The sequence below is a fragment of the Nesoenas mayeri genome, assembly GCF_963082525.1.
Source record: "Nesoenas mayeri genome assembly, chromosome: 5".
Lineage (NCBI taxonomy): Eukaryota > Metazoa > Chordata > Aves > Columbiformes > Columbidae > Nesoenas > Nesoenas mayeri.
This window is the reverse complement of record NC_137548.1, coordinates 17,593,777-17,612,297: the sequence shown is the minus strand read 5'-3', so window position 1 is coordinate 17,612,297 and position 18,521 is coordinate 17,593,777. Positions and strand designations below refer to the sequence as shown.

The 18,521-nt window shown below is 37.9% G+C and overlaps 2 protein-coding genes across 9 annotated transcripts; one reads left to right on the top strand and one right to left on the bottom strand.

The window, feature by feature from the left end:
• Positions 1-95: 95 nt before the first annotated feature.
• Positions 96-4,149, bottom strand: NDUFB1 (NADH:ubiquinone oxidoreductase subunit B1). Of its 8 annotated transcripts, none has more exons than XM_080344691.1 (3): positions 3,889-4,149; positions 2,499-2,643; positions 96-437 (listed from the first exon to the last, which is right to left on the bottom strand). In XM_080344691.1, exons 2-3 carry the CDS (start codon positions 2,636-2,638, stop codon positions 401-403), a joined length of 177 nt encoding a protein of 58 aa, XP_080200817.1. In that variant the 5' UTR covers positions 2,639-2,643; positions 3,889-4,149; the 3' UTR covers positions 96-400. The 8 variants fall into 8 exon arrangements, with proteins under 8 accessions (XP_080200817.1, XP_080200813.1, XP_080200812.1 ...); XM_080344687.1 differs by lacking the exon at positions 3,889-4,149 and adding an exon at positions 3,688-3,802 and having other exon boundaries at positions 2,499-2,640; XM_080344686.1 differs by lacking the exon at positions 3,889-4,149 and adding an exon at positions 3,688-3,800.
• On the top strand, positions 3,789-17,744 carry CPSF2 (cleavage and polyadenylation specific factor 2). Its single transcript, XM_080344678.1, has 15 exons — positions 3,789-3,884; positions 4,510-4,696; positions 6,098-6,257; positions 6,350-6,455; positions 8,248-8,377; positions 9,486-9,601; positions 10,143-10,330; positions 10,747-11,037; positions 12,142-12,242; positions 12,550-12,750; positions 13,414-13,566; positions 14,158-14,383; positions 15,651-15,950; positions 16,884-17,018; positions 17,120-17,744. The coding sequence occupies exons 2-15, from the start codon at positions 4,548-4,550 to the stop codon at positions 17,210-17,212; spliced, it is 2,349 nt and encodes a 782-aa protein (XP_080200804.1). The 5' UTR covers positions 3,789-3,884; positions 4,510-4,547; the 3' UTR covers positions 17,213-17,744.
• Positions 17,745-18,521: the final 777 nt, after the last annotated feature.

Here is an 18,521-nt window from a genome sequence, read left to right as displayed (position 1 = left end):
TTCTGTGACTACATGAAGCGTTCTTTTGAAGGTTTGTTCATACATGGGTTATGCAGACATGAATTTCACACCATACAGATCATTAACAACATAAATGATTTTTGCATAGATTTTTCTTTATTATGTAATTCTTTCTCCTGCTACTCCAGAGTGCGACTTCTGAGGACAAAAGTTTCTCAATACTTATGGACTAATGGAATTCCTGGACACCTATTAGCCATGTAATTAAAGCATCTTTCTAAAAGTAAGACTGGAAGTTAAACTAGCACTGATAAATTGCAGGTGTCCTTTTCTGTAGCTTTAAGTATTCCATCAAGATAAAAACCATAACCCTATTCTATCAATGAGTGAGATAAGATGATGAATCAAGTGAAAATATCTTCCATTTCATCCTCTGCTTTTATCTCCATGTTACTTCTTCACCAGGCTTCAACTCTCTATGGGGAAAGAAAAAGAGAGGAAAGAGACTAAAATTAAAATAATTTTTACAGAATAATTACTAATAAATGTGATTAATTATTCTAGAATAGCTTCTTTTGAGAGTTAAGTATAAATTTAACTTTCTTTGCAATCATCATCAGTTAAAAATCCTTCAATACTGATAAGCTTCCTCTACTTTCCAACTCTTCAATGGATTGAGTCCTCTTAACTACCATTAAGTTAAATGGAAGCACAAAACAGGTGACCTCTAAGGAGCTAAGAGATTTTTTACACAATGGGATCCAAAAGGAAAAAATGTCCCTCTTCTAAATATAAAAATTCATTACTTTACTGGGATGTGAAGTGGGTCTGAAAGCAGAGGAGATCGTTGCAATAAGCTGAAATACCAGCCAAACTTCAACAGCAACTGCAGGAAGAAAAGTCCCAATGTAACAGTGGGGGGATTTGTCATAAAATTACTATCTTACTCGGAACTAACTTAGGTGAGACCAGATTAAAAAATAAATTCACCGTCAAACTGATCATAACACTGCTACTGTTAGTCCATGCTTTGCAGCATGATTTTTTCTCCCGTTGTTCCACTGACCTTATAGCCTAATACAGAATTAGGAGAGACAGATGAGGCAATGCATTAAGTTACCTAAATTCTCCCTGAGAAGTCAGTCACTAAGTCCAGGCTAATTAGTATATATAATAATATATTTCAGTGAAGACACAGACAGTTGCCAACACACACATTTAAAGATGTTGTCTTAGATTTTCAAAACTTGGTTATTATTTTAACACAAATTAGGAAAGTAGTTAGTTTAAATTTAAAATTATCACAGCACTTTTAAGACAAAAGTTTGCTATAACCACTAAAGAGTTGAAAATTAAAATTCAAGTAATGTGTTTCCTGCTGAAGTTTTATAGAGACAAAATAATGGTTCTACATTTCATAACCCAGAACTTCACAGAAGTTAATGATTAATAAGCTTTGGAGAGCAAAAGCCCTTTCTACTAATGTGAAAATACCTTCTTTTTGCAAATTATTTGATTTCAAATCAATAATTAGTGAATTAAAAACTAATTAGGGGTCCAAAAAGATAATTTTCCATTTTCAATTCACAAACAATAAGATGCAAGAGACTGCATTTTCTACCTGCACAATCTTCAAGGACACAGAGAATAAGAAGGAAAATTTACATCTACAGAAAACACTTCCCTAACTTGGTATTTATTTTATGTTAAAATACATTTTCTAGCTCTGCTCCCCCAGTTAACATACAGGTACACACTTTCACACATTTTCCACTGGCTTAACTTATAATGACCCCATACCACATTAGAGGTTTTCCTTGAATGTACATGTTGTAGTAAAGGTTGAAGTCATGTTCTTTACTTCAGTCCTTCAAGATTCCATTTTATAGGTAGCATTGCAAATTTACTTTTGTTATAAAAACAGTGCTAAGCACTAACAATTCCTATATAGTGAAATATTAATGTAACAGTTTTGTGAATTATGTCATAAGCTTACTTTCTTACTCCATTAACTACTCTGTAAAGGGCAAAGTATAATGAAAGCAAATGGTTAAGTTTTATTTAAGAGGACTTTTTCCTAGCAACAGGAGTTTCTTATTCATCTGCATATTAAATGTTTACTTTATATTTTTGTACTCATGTAGCGCACCCTTCCAGTAAGTTTGTTTAGATACAAATCAGTCTTAATGTTCACTAATGTCTGCATTTGTTTACCTTGCTTCCACCAATAGAATTTATTAACATCAACACTTCTGGTTCATTGGTGCAGTCAAATATTTTGACTGAAATGTCACATTGATAGAATTACACATCCTTTTATTCATGAGTAAGATGGCTCCTAAAGCCCAAATTTTCAGAGGGCATTAGTGACTGAAAACCATGAATGCTTGATTAAGTGTTTAGGGCTTACTTCCCTTTAATATTTTGACTGCATCACTGTTGGGTTTTTTTTATGTTTAAGATTCAAACAGAATAGAGAAGTGCTTTGCAAAATAACTGAACATAAATATATATTTAACAGGTATCATAAAACAGACCTTCTATATAATAAGCTCTTGTTTCGGAAGGCTGACAGTTTTTCATCATTCATTCTGTCTAAATAACATCCAATCACAAATCCTAAGGGAACAAAGATGTGAACCCAGTGATCACGCACAACTTGGGCGAAATTCACCATGACTGCTAGAAAGAAAAGCAGAACAGATAACAGTTACTGAAAAGCCTGTACATGGAAAATGTTGCATACCTGGCACGTTTAATCTCACAAGGATCCTACTACAGCATAATAAACATGAAGGCCATCAAACACTCCCTACAAGACACATTCTGTTCTCCAATCCATACACAGGTTTCTTAGAAATAATCCTAACTCTTGGCCCTGGGAGATTTTATCCCAAAATCGGTGAGAAATAGAAACACCCCTGGTGAAATAGTAGCAGGAAAATGTTCTAGAATAACGTACCCATTAAAGTAACTCTAATCATACAGAAGTTTGCTGTTTCACAAGACATTACAAATGCATTTATAACATAAACTCCCGTAGATGGACGCTTTGCTATCTGTAACAAGACTGAAAGCTGGACATTGAGTGGGGAACGGACAAATAAAAAAAGGACATTTCTAAAAATCCAGCGAGCCTTCCTCAGCCCAACCACAGCCTTCCAGGTTAGCACCTTGCTGGAAGTTTTAAGAGTCACCGAGCAAGTCATACAGCTGCGACCTCAAAACCACCCAGGAATACAGACACGAACGGCGCAGTTCCTCGGGCAGCGGCCGCGGGGCAGGACACCCCTGGCACCCGAGGCGGGTCGGGGGCACAGCGGGCAGCGCTGCCCCCTTGAGGCCGCTCCCTCAGCCGGCCGCGATGGCGGCTCCGCCCGGTGCGCACGGTACCGACCTACGAGAGGGCCCTGCCAGCCCTCTCGGCCCCGGCGACACGTACCCCGAACCTGCCCGGGAAACCCACCGCCCCCCACACGCCTGTGCCCACAGTGCCAGGAGCGCCGTAGAGCCCCGGGGCTGAGGGGCGCTCCCGCCCGGCCCCGGCGAAGAGGACAGAGAACATGGCGAGGCACTCCCGGGGGAGGCTGACGCCGGTACCACGGAAACGCCCTCCCGCGACGGGCCCCACCGGCACCGCTGCTCACCGCTGCTGACCGCCACCAGGCCCCGCGCAGCGGCCACACCAAGGGCAATTAACGGCGCGAGCAGGCCGGGAGAACCCACCGGCTGCGCAGGGAGCGGGGGGGAACGGCCCTCACCCCCGGCGGCCTCGCGGTGGTGCTGTCCGTTACCCTCCCACCTTCCCTCCTCCTTCTCCCCGCCCCCCGCAAGATGGCGGGTGCTGCCGCGCGGGGCGGAGGCGGTGGGCGCGCGCCTCGGTGGGCCTGAGGGAGGCCGGCGCGCGGCGGCCCGTTCGGCAGGTACCGGCGCTGAGGGGCGGCGGCAGCGCTGCGGGCCCCGGCACTCGCTGCTGAGTGCCCGCTCCGCTCCTCCCGCGGGAGCCGCGCTTGGCCCGGTGCTGAGGCGTGAAGCGCTTAGCTTGTCCGAGCCGAACTCGCCCATCTCTTCCTCCTTCTCCTCTTCCTCTCGGGACTGGAGCGGGCGCAGGACTCGCTCCTTTAGTGCCGGGCCCGGCCGGTGAGGCCCCCCATGGGAGACAGCTGGGCCGCTGTCTCGGCGGGGGGGCCCAGCGGGGCCCTGGAGCCGCCCTGCGGAGTCCCTGGCCCGGCCCGTGATGGGGCCCCGCGTGCAGGCGGTGGCGTGAGGGGCCGCAGCCCTGGGACCGCCATGGCCGGTGTGCCCAACCCACCCTGCGCTGGGAGCTGCTGGAGCTGCGCTGCTCCTTGCGATTCCTTTTTTCTGTTGTAAAAACACCTCTTCCTGATAACAAAAGACCTACAACTTAATAATTGATTACTAGTAGTCGTGTTGATCGTTTTTCACAACCTGCTATCCAGTGTAGTCTCAAAAATGTATGAATTTAGATGTAAATAACTAGACTTTTTGTTTGGGTTAGTCATTCAAACATTTTCTTCCCCCATTCAGGTTAGTTCTTTTTCGAGCTTAAACACTTGGAGAGGAAAATGACATCGATTATCAAGTTGACTACGCTTTCAGGTGTGCAGGAGGAGTCTGCCCTCTGCTACCTCTTGCAAGTAGATGAATTTCGTTTTCTTTTGGACTGTGGCTGGGATGAGAACTTTTCTATGGATATTATTGATTCTCTGAGGAAGTAAGTAGTTCAGTTCATACGCTTTTTTTTTTTTTTAATAGGTCTTGTCCTTTTCAAAAAAATTTTCAAAATATCATGTGCTGTTATGCATATGGTGATGTTAAATCCAAAATTGTTCTTTTTTGGTTTGCTTGAAATGTGTTTAATATGAAGGGAATTATACTGTTGAAACATTTCTGATAAAAACTTCTTTATTTCTTGTGCATTTAATGAGTTACACCTCTTAACTGTAATTCACAGACTCTTCTGTGTTTTTGTTGGCTTGGATGTTTTGATTTTTTTCATAAACATGATAGAGCAGAGTTTATGGGAGGCTGACCTTGGCTCTAAACTAGTTTAGAATGGTTAAATAAGTTTTAAATGATAAAATCATTAGTGTATGTAGGCTGAATACAAAGTGGTTCAACTTTCGCCTCTTGTTTCAGGTGGAATAGACTGTCAGTCAGGAAAACAGCTTCTGTTAGTTATCCCAGCCCTGCAAAGAAATAAACCTGTATAGCCTTTAATACCGAATTTCTGCAGGTTTACAGCAAGGAGCTTTGCTGATGCAAACACTGGTTACAAGGTTAGGACTGTAACATGGAAATTCCTGAAACAAATTTGTGATACTTTGTGAGCTTTGTGATACTATTTTTATAGATTCCCTTTTCTAGCATTGACACACAGTGTTTGAAGTATTTTAAGTGGGGTTTATTATTTAGCAAGGCTAGCTTACAGAATTTTTCAAGTGTCTTCTCTGAGAAGCAATTAGATAAAAACACCTTTTTAATGATAGCCATCAAGAAGAATGCGTGTGCCTCAGTTACTGTGTGATGGAACAAAAAGCTTTCAGCCCAACATGTATTTTCACTTGTTGCATATGTTTTATGCCCTCAAGTTTTTCAGTCATGATAGGTAGTAAGTTTTAGTCTCAGTTCTTACTTTATGCAACACTTTACAAGAAAAAAAAAATCTTTTTAAGATGAATAAAACCCCAAAATTATATGTGCCACTTCTCTTAAATGATAATTTTGACCGTTTTTGCTTTTTAAAAAAGATATTTTGGTTTGATCCTTATCAGTTTAGGAGTTGTTGTGTCTTTGATCCTCTTGGTCTTTCTCATGAGAAGGAAAGTTGTAGCCTGTTCTAGGTTTTTACATGAATGAACAATTTGTGACATGTCTACATTGATAATATTTTTTGTCCCCTCAGTTAATCTACTTTCTGGTGTCCAAATAAAGTCTTTCTAATCAAGAATTTAAAGTGAAGCTTATGTGTTCCTGACCTTGAAATTATGTTTTCAGAAGTCACTTGCATTTTTAAGTACTTGAACATTTGGAAATATCTGTAACTTTTAATTATACTTTTAAAAGCTTTGCTACAGAACTCTTCTCACTAGCTTTTTTGTCCCTCTTTTTGTAGACATGTACACCAGGTTGATGCTGTTCTTCTTTCTCATCCTGACCCTCTACACCTTGGAGCTCTTCCATATGCGGTGGGAAAAATGGGCTTGAATTGTGCCATTTATGCAACTATTCCTGTATATAAAATGGGACAGATGTTTATGTATGATCTCTACCAGGTATATTCAAGTTGATACTTTCATGCACGACATCTTTGATACGGTAGAGTGCTCAGGTTCTTGAATGCTCTATATTTCTTATTTGTTTGTAGTCCCGCCATAATACTGAAGATTTCACACTCTTTACATTGGATGATGTAGATGCAGCATTTGATAAGATACAACAGCTGAAGTTTTCTCAGATTGTGAACTTGAAAGGTAAAAGTCGTGGCCAAATTTTCAATTAATGACTTTCGGTGAAAGGCAGAGTCATTAAGATTTAAAGTAACCTGATTTTTTTAAAGCAAGTAAATTTTTGAGTGTTGTGCATTTTGCAGGGCTGAATTCAGTAGCCCTGTATCAGTCTATATCAGCTGCATATTTGCCTCGTAATTGTATGTGGAAATGGGTAGAACTTACACGAGGAGAAGGTCATGCCAAAGCATGTTTAGAGATTTGTTTCTCTTTTGTGTTTTTGTAACTTCTTGGAATTTATTTATGTCTCTCAAAAGTTTTTACTCATGCCAAGTGGTAGATACCTCAGAATTCTTCAGTAACTAGTAACACAGAGGAAAGCTCTTTAGAGAATGGATAGGTTGCAGAGATTAAGTTACAGTTTTTGGAGGATGTAGCCAGGCTCTTCTCAGTGACAGCCAACTGTAGGACAAGGGGTAATGGGTTCAAACTGGAACACAAGAGGTTCCACTTAAATTTGAGAAGAAACTTCTTCACAGTGAGGGTATCAGAACGCTGGAACAGGCTGCCTAGGGGAGTTGTGGAGTCTCCTACTCTGGAGACATTCAAAACCCGCCTGGACACATTCCTGTGTAACCTCATCTAAGTGTTCCTGCTTGGGCAGGGGGATTGGACTGGATGATCTTTTGAGGTCCCTTCCAATCCCAAACATTCTGTGATTCTGTGTAATGAGAGGCTTCACTGACTCTGCATGATAGATTCTCAGTATAGCTTATTGCTAGGAGCTGTGGCATCCAGGGAGTCAGCAGGTTTTTACTCTTGTTGAATTTAAAGATCCGAATGAAATGGGAATGCAGTTCTTGAACAAAGACACCCAGTCACCAGCAACTTGTCTCTAAGATGCAGTATCTCCCAGTTCCTGAATGCTGCATGCTTGTAATTTGGAAAATAGAAATGGGATACCATCCTTGAAAGGCTACTGAACCTTTTTCGAGGTATTTATAGCAAGGCTATATCTGTTCTGCCAACTTTTACATCTTACAAGTAACTTTAGTGAAAAACTTTTTCAAAATATCTTTTTCATATTTAATTGATGTGACTCAAGAAGACTCGATGGATGCATCTAAGAAGATAATGTACTTTTTAGTTATTATTAAAGCTGTGCACTTCAGGTCTAATTGGTGGGATGCAGCAAAGTCAGTGGGAGTGGTCATGGGTGGTCTAGTTTTTCTCTGACAAAGATCTAGGCCAGCACCAATGGTAAGGAGCAACAGTGCATAAAAAAAGTCATCAGGTGCTGAAAAGGTCCTTCAGTCTTGACTGCAACACACAGGCACATTTCCTGGCATTGATTGATTTGCATGTTTGTCATTCTGGAAAACTGCCAGTTTGTGTGATTTATATGTGCTTTTCTACGTACCTAGGCAGTGAATGATAGAGTAAACATTTTGTGTTGCCACAAAGAACGGTCTGCCTTTCACCCATGTATTTGCTTTCATATCATATGTTATATAATTTATTATTGTTTAGGCCTGTAGTTACAGCAGCTCTGCAGTGCCTCTAGTACCAGTGGGAGATAGAGGGAAGAAGTGATCTTCAGTTTTTTTTTCTGGAGGCAAAATAGATGTGAATTGCAAAAAATTCTGAAGGTACTGATCAGATGAGAAGGACAGATACGTTAGCAATTTTTCATACTTCATTTGACTTTTTTTCCCCAGTAATAAATTTGGTGTTCAGTTATTTAAAATTAGTCTCTTATTCAGAGTAATGGACTTTAATACATGTAACGTACCTAAAATATCGAAAACTTTTGTAGGCAAAGGACATGGTTTGTCAATCACACCATTACCAGCTGGCCACATGATAGGAGGCACAATCTGGAAGATTGTCAAAGATGGAGAGGAAGAAATTGTTTATGCAGTTGATTTCAACCACAAGAGGGAGATGTAAGTTCAACATAGCAATATATATTTCTTAGACATTGTGTTAGGTGTGCACCATTTAGTGTGTGCTAAACAGATGGAAGTAGCAGTGCCTTTCCAGCTCTAATAAGACAGGTGATTTCACTTGCATTCAGATTAGTCAGCTTGAAACAAGTATTAGCTCTGGGTTTCTGCATTCCACTCAGTTTTATTAATTTGTAAGTTCGAAGCAGGAAACATTCAGAAAACTTCTGTTTCATGCAGTTCAGAAAAACTTTTATCGTGATTTTTAAAAGGGAAGATAACATGAATCTTCTCTTAGTCATGTAAAAAACATAGTTATAATTTACCTAATTTCCTTCTTTTCTGGAAATATCTTGCTTCAGAAGGTAGGAAGAGGAACTCTTAGAACAATGTACTAAATTCCAGCTTGTCAAGATGGAATTTGCAATGCAGTCATCTAGCATAATTGTATTTAGGTTGGGATACACATATTTACTTAAAAAAAAAATCCTGGGAGGATTTAGGACACGTAGATGAATTTTGACTGTTAAAAATTACTGCATAACTGCTAGATATTTAAGACTGAAAAACTTTATTGGCTTTTAAACTCATGTAAAACATTGAAGTCTTTCTTTCTCTGTAGACAGGATACTTCTTATACCCTGTATTCCTTCCTGAAAATGCCTATTTAAGGAAAGGAAAAGGAGCAAGAAAATAAATATTGAAATAAGATAAATTTTGCTGGTTAATATTAATGAATGTGTGTTGAATTATGCATCAAGCCAAACTGAATTCAGAGTAAAAATACTTCAGGCAAATGAGAAGAGAGTAAGGTAGAAAAATAAACCCACTGGAAGCTATCACTTTTCTTACTGATAATCAGTTTTAGATATTAACAGATGTATATATATATGCTACATGTAAGTTACTTATTTACTTGGACTTAAACATCCCCTTAGTCTCAAGTATTTTCTGTGAGTTGTTGTTTGATTTGTTTATACGTGAGATCCTATTTTTCAGTTACTGGGAAATTTGATTTCTGTACATGCAAACATCTGGAATCTCACTGTTTTATTTTTTTGCTCATAAAGTAGAAATGCAAAAAGTGAGATTTCACCTTTTTCTACAGCCATCTGAATGGATGTTCCTTGGAAATGTTGAGCAGACCTTCATTGCTTATTACGGATTCATTTAATGCTACTTACGTACAACCCAGGAGGAAACAAAGGGATGAACAGCTACTGAGTATGTATCCTGCGTTTGAAAATAGTGGTAATGTGATTTATTGGCCACGGTAAAATGTTTTTCTATAAGAAATTTATCAGCATCCAAATTAAGAACCTTTATTAAAATTTACATATTTTGAATTACTCTTCTGATGGTACTGATCTTATGGGTTAAACATTTTCCTGAAAACAAAGAACCATACCTGAAAATAATGTATTTTATGCAGTATCAATTAATCTCTTCTTGAGGGGTTTTTAAATGACCTTCCTCAGCACATTGTTTTTAAAACTTGGTTTAACAGATTTATTTATTTTTTAATGAAAAAGGGAGAAAAAGTAGTATCAGGGCAGTGAGATCTTCTGAGCTACCAAGAGAATCCCATCTCCCTTTAATTTTCTGGAAATGTGGTTTTGGATCTCATTTGAATTTTGATTTATTTCTGTGTTCAGTTTGTTTTCGATTATTGTTGTTAGTGTGATAAAAAACCCTCAAGCCACACACATTCTAATTTTGGTGTGAAGTATAAATAAGTTTTTGTTTTGTTTTTAATTCCTCTTAGCTAATGTTTTGGAGACATTACGAGGTGATGGAAACGTATTAATAGCTGTGGATACAGCAGGCAGAGTTCTGGAACTTGCTCAACTTCTTGATCAGATCTGGAGAACTAAAGATGCAGGATTAGGAGTCTACTCCCTCGCACTTTTGAATAATGTCAGCTACAATGTAGTGGAGTTCTCTAAATCACAGGTTTGTTTTAATTTTAAAATGCAATTATCAAGAGGGTAATGGAGTATGTATGCAAAAGTATTTTGTTTTTAATATTAGAAAATGGCTAAATACTGGATGTTGTCTTTATTTTATAGAGCGTGTTTGTGTCTCAAATCTTTTGATCAGGTAACAGAGTCCAATCATGGCTGTGGTCATGTTTCTTGATACTCATTTCTGTTTTTATCACAAGACTTGTGAGCATAGTTTAAAGCTGTTAAAAAAGAGGTCCCTAAAGTCTGTGTTTCGGTGTTGTTTACACTCAGCATTATTTCTACACTTGCTGAGAAATATTGATGTAATCACTTGCATGTTGCATCCAGTACCCCATGTCAGGTTTGTGCAGTATTGTAGAACTTGCATTCCTATAGATAACTTTTTCTTAATACATATTTTAGGTTGAATGGATGAGTGACAAGTTGCTGAGATGCTTCGAGGACAAGAGAAACAATCCTTTCCAGTTCCGCCATCTCTCCTTATGTCATAGTCTGTCTGATCTGGCTCGAGTGCCTAGTCCAAAAGTTGTTCTTGCCAGTCAACCTGACTTAGAGTGTGGGTTTTCTAGAGATCTCTTCATTCAATGGTGCCAGGATTCCAAAAACTCTATAATCTTAACTTATCGCACAACACCTGGAACATTAGCACGATTTCTGATTGATAATCCTTCTGAAAAAGTTATAGATATTGAGGTAAGAGTTGTCTATATATCTCAACATTTTTGTGGGCCGTCTGGGGAAACAAGAGCAAAACCGAATTTAAATTTCTTTTTGATCTACTGAAATGCTTTTAGAGGAAGAGGGAAATCTAAAATCAGTATGTTGCATGTATAACCAATTATGGAAAAGTTACTTAAAAATAAGTCTTATATTAGGAACTGCAAAATGCCTTTTGGTGGTGTGGAAAAATTAGTACTCCATAGAGATGAGCATGAAGTTGCTTTTAAATATTTATCTTTATATAACATTTTTCCTTTGTGTTTTTGTTATAATAGAAAAACTTCTGCTTGCCATTTATGTACAGGTCGCAATATATGATGGATTATTCTTGCTGGAAAATACTCTGGGTTTGAATGAGGGGAGAATCAAGTCGAATCAGTATAATATATCCCATCAGAATAGAAAGATGAGCGAAAGCTAGGAATTAGAAGAACACAATTAATTGTTAGTCGTGCTTTCAAATTATTTCAATAATTTATATTACTGTGTCTACTTCTCTTTGGTAAACGTTAATTTATGGCAATCCCCTGTGATCGCAGTGATAATTTCAATCCTAATGATGTAGCTTTATTTTAGTTTTAGATTTGCTTTAGAACATTGAATTACAGTGTTAGAATATTATGAGAATTCACTGTTATCCAAAGTGACCTATGCTCTAAATTGATTTTCAGAAAACAAGAATCAGAACTTAACATTGTTTTGATTGCTAGCATGTCTTTGCTGGATTCTTCTGGTTTGATGTTAGTGATACAAAAATTAAAAAAACACTGCTCATCTCAGAGTATTTGTGTTCACTTATTGAAGGGATGTTTCCTGAAGCTGTTTTAATAAATCTTTTTAATGCTAATTTATTTCAATATTTTAGAAATGTTTTTCTGTTAGTCTCTACTAATTAATAACGTTGTCATGAAGTTGCCACAGCAAGGTACCACGTGTTTGCATAATCTTGTTTTGTATGTGACATAGAAGTTGTACTTGCCCGTGGTACTTAAGCACAAACATTCTTGTCAGCAATGTGTAGGAAAAGTATTAAAATTATGTCAGCTACTCACAATAATACTCATTTTCTATCTGCAGTTGAGAAAACGTGTCAAGTTGGAAGGAAAAGAACTTGAAGAATACCTAGAAAAGGAGAAGCTTAAGAAAGAAGCAGCTAAAAAGTTAGAACAATCTAAAGAGTAAGTATTAAGTATATTGGCAATTCTCACATTCTGATTTTGTGGTCAGAGTTGAGATTTCTGTGTTGTTGTTCTGCTGCTTCAATCATAGTTCTAATGGACTTATCTGAGAGCACTGAGGAGTCAGGAACAGTTGTTACAGTAGACGTGTTTCATCTGCTGTTTGGCTGTGAGCTCTTTCTCAGATCCACAAACTCCCCTTGTCGTTGGTCAGTGTTATGTCAACTGTTATTTTGCAGTCAGTGTGTTTATGTAATATTAGACCTGAAGAAAAAAAGTACTAGTTTTTTTTGGAATGTCATTTCAGGGCAGATATCGATTCCAGTGATGAGAGTGATGCTGAAGAGGATATTGATCAGCCAACTGTACATAAGACGAAACATGATTTGATGATGAAAGGTGAAGGTAGCCGCAAAGGAAGTTTCTTCAAACAGGCAAAAAAGTCTTATCCAATGTTTCCAGCCCCTGAAGAAAGAATTAAATGGGATGAATATGGTGAAATTATCAAGTATGTATTGGTAATGCATGCTAACATATAGCATAGCTATGAAATAATTCAAAAAGAGAAGTAATAAAAATAATTGTTTCATGTCTTTTGTAGCACTGTTTCACGCTCTTCAAATTGCAGTAACTTCTGAACAGTTAGGACAGTTAGCACTAAGTCTCACGGGAAGCTTATGAGTGGATTGAAGCTGTCGAGTGCTGATACTTGGCCTGTGGTTGCACCTCTTAGGATGTATTTGCACTCCAGGCTTTTATTTTTTCTTTGCTTTTATTTTGTCAGATATAAGGTATTTTTTTTTAACCTGACTTTTTTCATCTGCTTTAGATTATACATAGTTCTGATAAATTTATAGTGAGAAGAAAGATCTTTGTAATCCTAGAAAAATCTATCAATACTTGTGCTATTTGCATAAGGGATGCTTACTAGAAAGCCTCAGGTTGGTGGTGTTTCCCAAGATCCCAGAATCTTTTTAAGATAGGAAGGTGACATTTTCCAAATGAGCTTTGTTCAGATGTGGAACTATTGAAGGCAAGTATAATGAAACTTTTGGCAATAACAATTGCAAAACATCTCCACAGTAGCGGTCAGCGTAGTTTGGTTTTATGTTATATAGTGCTTTGGTTTTACTGTAAGACTATTAAAAGCAAAATGCCTTTCATTCTTTAGACCTGAGGATTTTCTAGTTCCAGAACTTCAAGCAACAGAAGAAGAAAAAAGCAAATTAGAATCTGGTTTGACAAATGGAGAAGAGCCTATGGACCAGGATTTATCAGATGTTCCTACCAAATGCATTTCTGCAACAGAATCCATGGAAATTAAGTGAGTGGCTTTGTTGTTCTTGTCAGTTCTCTAGAATGATGGCATGAGTACTGTGCAAATTAGATAAAAGGCTAGCTTGGAATTAATAAAGTGGGAAAGAGCTTGCTTGCCTCCTTTATTTTTTTCCCTCTCTCCCAGCCTGTCAAAGTTATTTTTTCACTTGTCTTTCTGGGAGCAGAGTGCAGAGTCCTATGGTTCCGACTCTTAAGAAACTCACGGTTTGTTCTCTGTCTGATAAGGACAGTGAAAGAGGAAGAACAAACGATACAGTAGTATGTTGGCAGAGATACTCAAATGTGTATATATTTTGTTACAATAACAACTTACCAAAACAGAAGCATATTTGAATAACTATGTACGTGAATTTGGGGAATTTATAGTGCTAAATACACATTCATGCTGATATTTAACAGTTCTGTATTTTACTGATCCGTAATATACCTTGTGCTGACAGCTTTTGCTAATGCAGAATAATTTCAAAATATTTTCCATTTTAAAATAAAATGGAGGGCTTAATCTTCGAACTTAATCTTCGAGGGCTTAATCTTTTGAACTATAACATTTTCTTCTTGGCTTTTTAATTCAAACTAGAGCCAGAGTTACATACATTGATTATGAAGGACGCTCAGATGGGGACTCAATTAAAAAAATTATTAACCAAATGAAACCAAGACAACTGGTCATTGTCCACGGACCACCTGAGGCCAGTCAGGACCTTGCAGAGTGTTGCAGAGCTTTTGGTGGAAAAGATATTAAAGTTTACGTGCCAAAACTGCATGAAACTGTAGATGCAACCAGTGAAACTCACATTTACCAGGTAAGGTACTGGAACGTGTTAGTTGTGTAAGTGCTGTGAACTGTAGGAGAGCTGTATTGGCATATATTGTGACTTGGCCCTCTGTTCTTTGGGAGAGACAATAGCCCCTATGTGCATACTTGGTTTTGTGTGACCTAGACATTACTCGCTTTTTTTCTGTCTTCTGGGTAAGCATTCTCCTTATGCTTATCATTCATAAGAAGAGTGTAAAAGTTTAAACATAAGATCCGTGCATTTTTACCTGTATTGCAGAAGGCAAGGTTTGTGTCCATGGAGACATCAGTTTGCTTTACTCAAGTCTTAACAGATTTCCGATACCTATAATTAGAGCACTACTGTACACTACTTGCAATTCAGGATTCTTTTTGGAATCTGAAGGGGAGCCTTAGAGAGGGAAGAGGAAAAAAATCCTTTGTACCTAAATAGTACTCAAGAATGAACAGATAAAGTTAGGAACAAATTAATGTTGAAAATAAATACATAAACGAGACACCCCTGCCCTCAAAAAGAGTCAATTTGATGGTTCTTGGAAAGCGAGGTTATGATGGTGTGTTGCACTGTGTTAGTATATTGCATTTAATTTTCATGGTTAAGCTCTGAAGAAGAAAACTTGGATAATTTGTGTGAAGCATGTGAAAATCATATGTGGTCCTGATTCAACTTTTGAAAGTTGTTTAGAGGAGGGTCTCTTACATGCAGTTTAGGCATTACTCCTTTATTTCTTCTGTCCTTTTAAAGTTCATAGAATGGGTAGTTAATTGCAGTAACCTTCATATGGTTGCAGCCTCTATTCCACTATAAGTATCATGCACAATATCATGTGAATAACAGTCTTCAGATGAGGGCTTTATTTAATGGATTAAAGTCCTCGAATGCATCAGAGGAATTAGGATAAGGTAATGTTTTGGTCCTTTTAAAATCTGGTATCTAAAACATCCCTTCTTACAATAAAATACAATTGCTCTTGCTGTGAGTTTAACTGAAGTTTTCAGTCATATAGGTTCTTTTTTTATTTTAACCAAGACAAAAAAGGTGTTGATCTCTGCTGTCTTTTGAGTAGTGACATGAGGGTTATACAAGTTACATTTTGAAAGTATAGTACATCTTGCCTTAGTGATACCAATTCCCTCTTTTCCCTCCCCAAAAGAGTATGAATCAAACAGATTTAGAGAGATAGTGAAAGGAAGACTTCTAGTTTTTAAAGGTTGAAGTGAGAACTCTGCATTTTCCATCAAACTAATGGTACTTTTTTTTTTGTGCAACCCAGGTCAGGTTGAAAGATTCTCTTGTCAGCTCTCTTCAGTTCTGTAAAGCCAAGGATGCTGAGTTGGCTTGGATAGATGGTGTTCTGGACATGCGGGTTTCAAAAGTGGATACTGGAGTTATTTTGGAAGAGGGAGAGTTGAGGGAAGATGAGGACACAGAGATGCAAGTGGATATGCCTTCTTCAGACTCCAGTGTCATTGCACAGCAGAAGGCCATGAAAAGCCTCTTCGGTGATGATGACAAGGAGATGTGTGAGGAGAGCGAGATCATTCCTACTTTGGAACCTCTGCCACCTCATGAGGTACAGAGATTATGCTGATCTGGGATTATTTTTTGAAGAGCTCTGTATTTGTTTTTTTTCCTAGTGCATAGAGATTGATATTGTGATCTTATTAAAATGAAAGCCTACCTGAAACTGGATTTTCATGGGTTTTTTTGGCTTTGTTAAACCTGGTGCTGTTCTTTGTTCAGATTTTATACTTTCAGCAAGGGTGATCTCTTGCATCCACTAACACTACCTAACATACAGTTACCATCTATTTGAGAAGATAAGATTTTTAATTAGCAGGTTTCGTATTTGTAGTTAGTACTTGCAGATTTAGAAATTAGTTGGTGTTTAGTCACCCTTGGATTTTATTATATGATGCTATAGAAAGTACTTCATATACTTGAGGTACAGATCTTTGAAATTCATGCCTCTACTACTATAGTAGTGATTTGAGAGTTCATTGAAGTACTGCATGTGAGTAGATATTATTTAATCTTGTCAGTGAATTATTACAATGCCTTCTAATCCTAGAATTGCTTTTTAAGGTACTGTTACACAGTCCTAAATGTAGTCTATTCTAGGAGCTAGATGAATGTGGAGACAACTCTGAAGTCTGTTCAGATTCATGGCAGCTGTCATGGAAGTACGTACTGATCAGCAGTGCCAGTTCCTGCAGCTCTGGCCCTGGCATAGCATGGCTTGGAAGAGGAATCTTTAATGACAGCTTTGCATTTGTCTTTAATATGTGAGCAAAGAAGGAAACTTTTCCTTTACTTGACTGGTAACTTCTAAGGCATTCCTAACCTGGAAATGTCTTGCTTCAGGTGAACAGAAATAGAACCAGTCTTCTAATTTATAGTCCTGTAGTCTAGGCCACACTCTTGCCAATACAAGGATGAGATCATCTTTGGAAAAATGGAAGGTATTAAGTAGCAGAAGTATTAACATTGTGTGTGTTGTTTACAGGTTATTGGACATCAGTCTGTGTTTATGAATGAGCCAAGACTGTCTGACTTCAAGCAAGTTCTCTTGCGAGAAGGTATACAAGCTGAATTTGTAGGAGGAGTGCTTGTGTGCAACAATCTGGTGGCTGTTCGCAGGGTAGGTGTTCTGTGTCTTAAACCTTGGTAAATAATATTCTAAATGAAAATCAAGTTTCTCATTAGTGTGAAGCTAATAAATTGAAATGTCTTTTGTTTCAGACTGAAACAGGGCGCATTGGATTGGAAGGCTGTCTCTGTCAGGACTTCTATAGGATAAGAGACCTTTTATACAAGCAATACGCTATTGTCTAAAGAAAGTGCTGCAAAGATGTTTTTACTTGAACTTTTAAAGGCAATGGAGATTTCTCCCAATTTCGACTTTTTGTAGTTTTCTAATTTATACAGGGGAAACCTAATTCATAAAGAACAATTAACTACCCTGAACATGTAATGAACTGCTCCTGTTGTTCTTCATAGACCTTGGTACATTCCATGTTGTTGATTTTCAAACCATTACAACTTGCTGTCTCCCACATAACTCATAACAAATGAGTTACATAAACTCATTACAAATGAGTTTATGACTATGAACCCTTCTCAGTAATGGTTCAATTTGTCAGGAGATGTTTTGGTTTCATAGATTCCCTGCCAAAGAGTATAAAATATTGAAAAGTCATTCTTCCAAGATAGGCAAATGTGGGTTTCTTTGTTTGTTTTGTTTTGTGTGGGGTTTGGTTTTTCTGTTTGGTTTGGTTTTGGGGTTTTTTAATAACTTTGGTTTAGGAGACAGTCTTTTTTTTTTTTTCTTTTCTAATGGAGCTAGGTCAATGTACATTTTTAACAACCCACTTAAAGCCAGACTATCTAAATTTTCCCCTAGTGTTAATCTGTCTGTATCCTAACATTACTGATTTGATCCAGGACAGAATTTCATACTCTAAAGTATTAATCTGCAGGATCAAAAAATTACTTTGGGAAGGTACTCTAAGAAGACTAGATAGTATTGTCAAGCCACTTAAAATCCAGTAACTGTGCTTCAGAGTAACTTGTGTACAAACTCACAGCATTTGTAACTTTGAGCTTTTGCAAAAGTACACCAAGTCTGAAATCTTTTGAGTTCTGATTTTAATAATTTCAAAGTCTAAGCCTTTATCTGTGCACCGCTGTTTGTTCAGAGTGCCATGAACCACGTTCAGGAAGATCCTTTATCTTGAATTCTGAGTTCATGTGATTTATTTAATGCCCTTGTGCCATTTTTCATTCTAGTTGGCAGTGGCACTTATTGTTGCTGCTGATACTAAGAGCTCGCCTTAGGTGAAGAGGAACACAGTTTGGGCACCTTATTTTCACAGAAATTAATTTATGCAAACAAATGATCTCACCAGCTTTGGCAGTGGAAGGTTGCTTGCTTGTTTTTATGTACAACAGCAAGGTAATGTGCTCTCTGTGTATGTTTAAATAAAACATTTTGAAAAAGCGGCAAAAAGTAACCCTGTGGGCTATCAGTGGAAGGATAATTTACTTTGCAATTCATTCTTGTCAAAGAGTTTTCCATCTGATACAGAGACTATTTATTCTGTTTAAAATAGTAACTTAAAACTGAAGTTCGTGTCAAAAACAA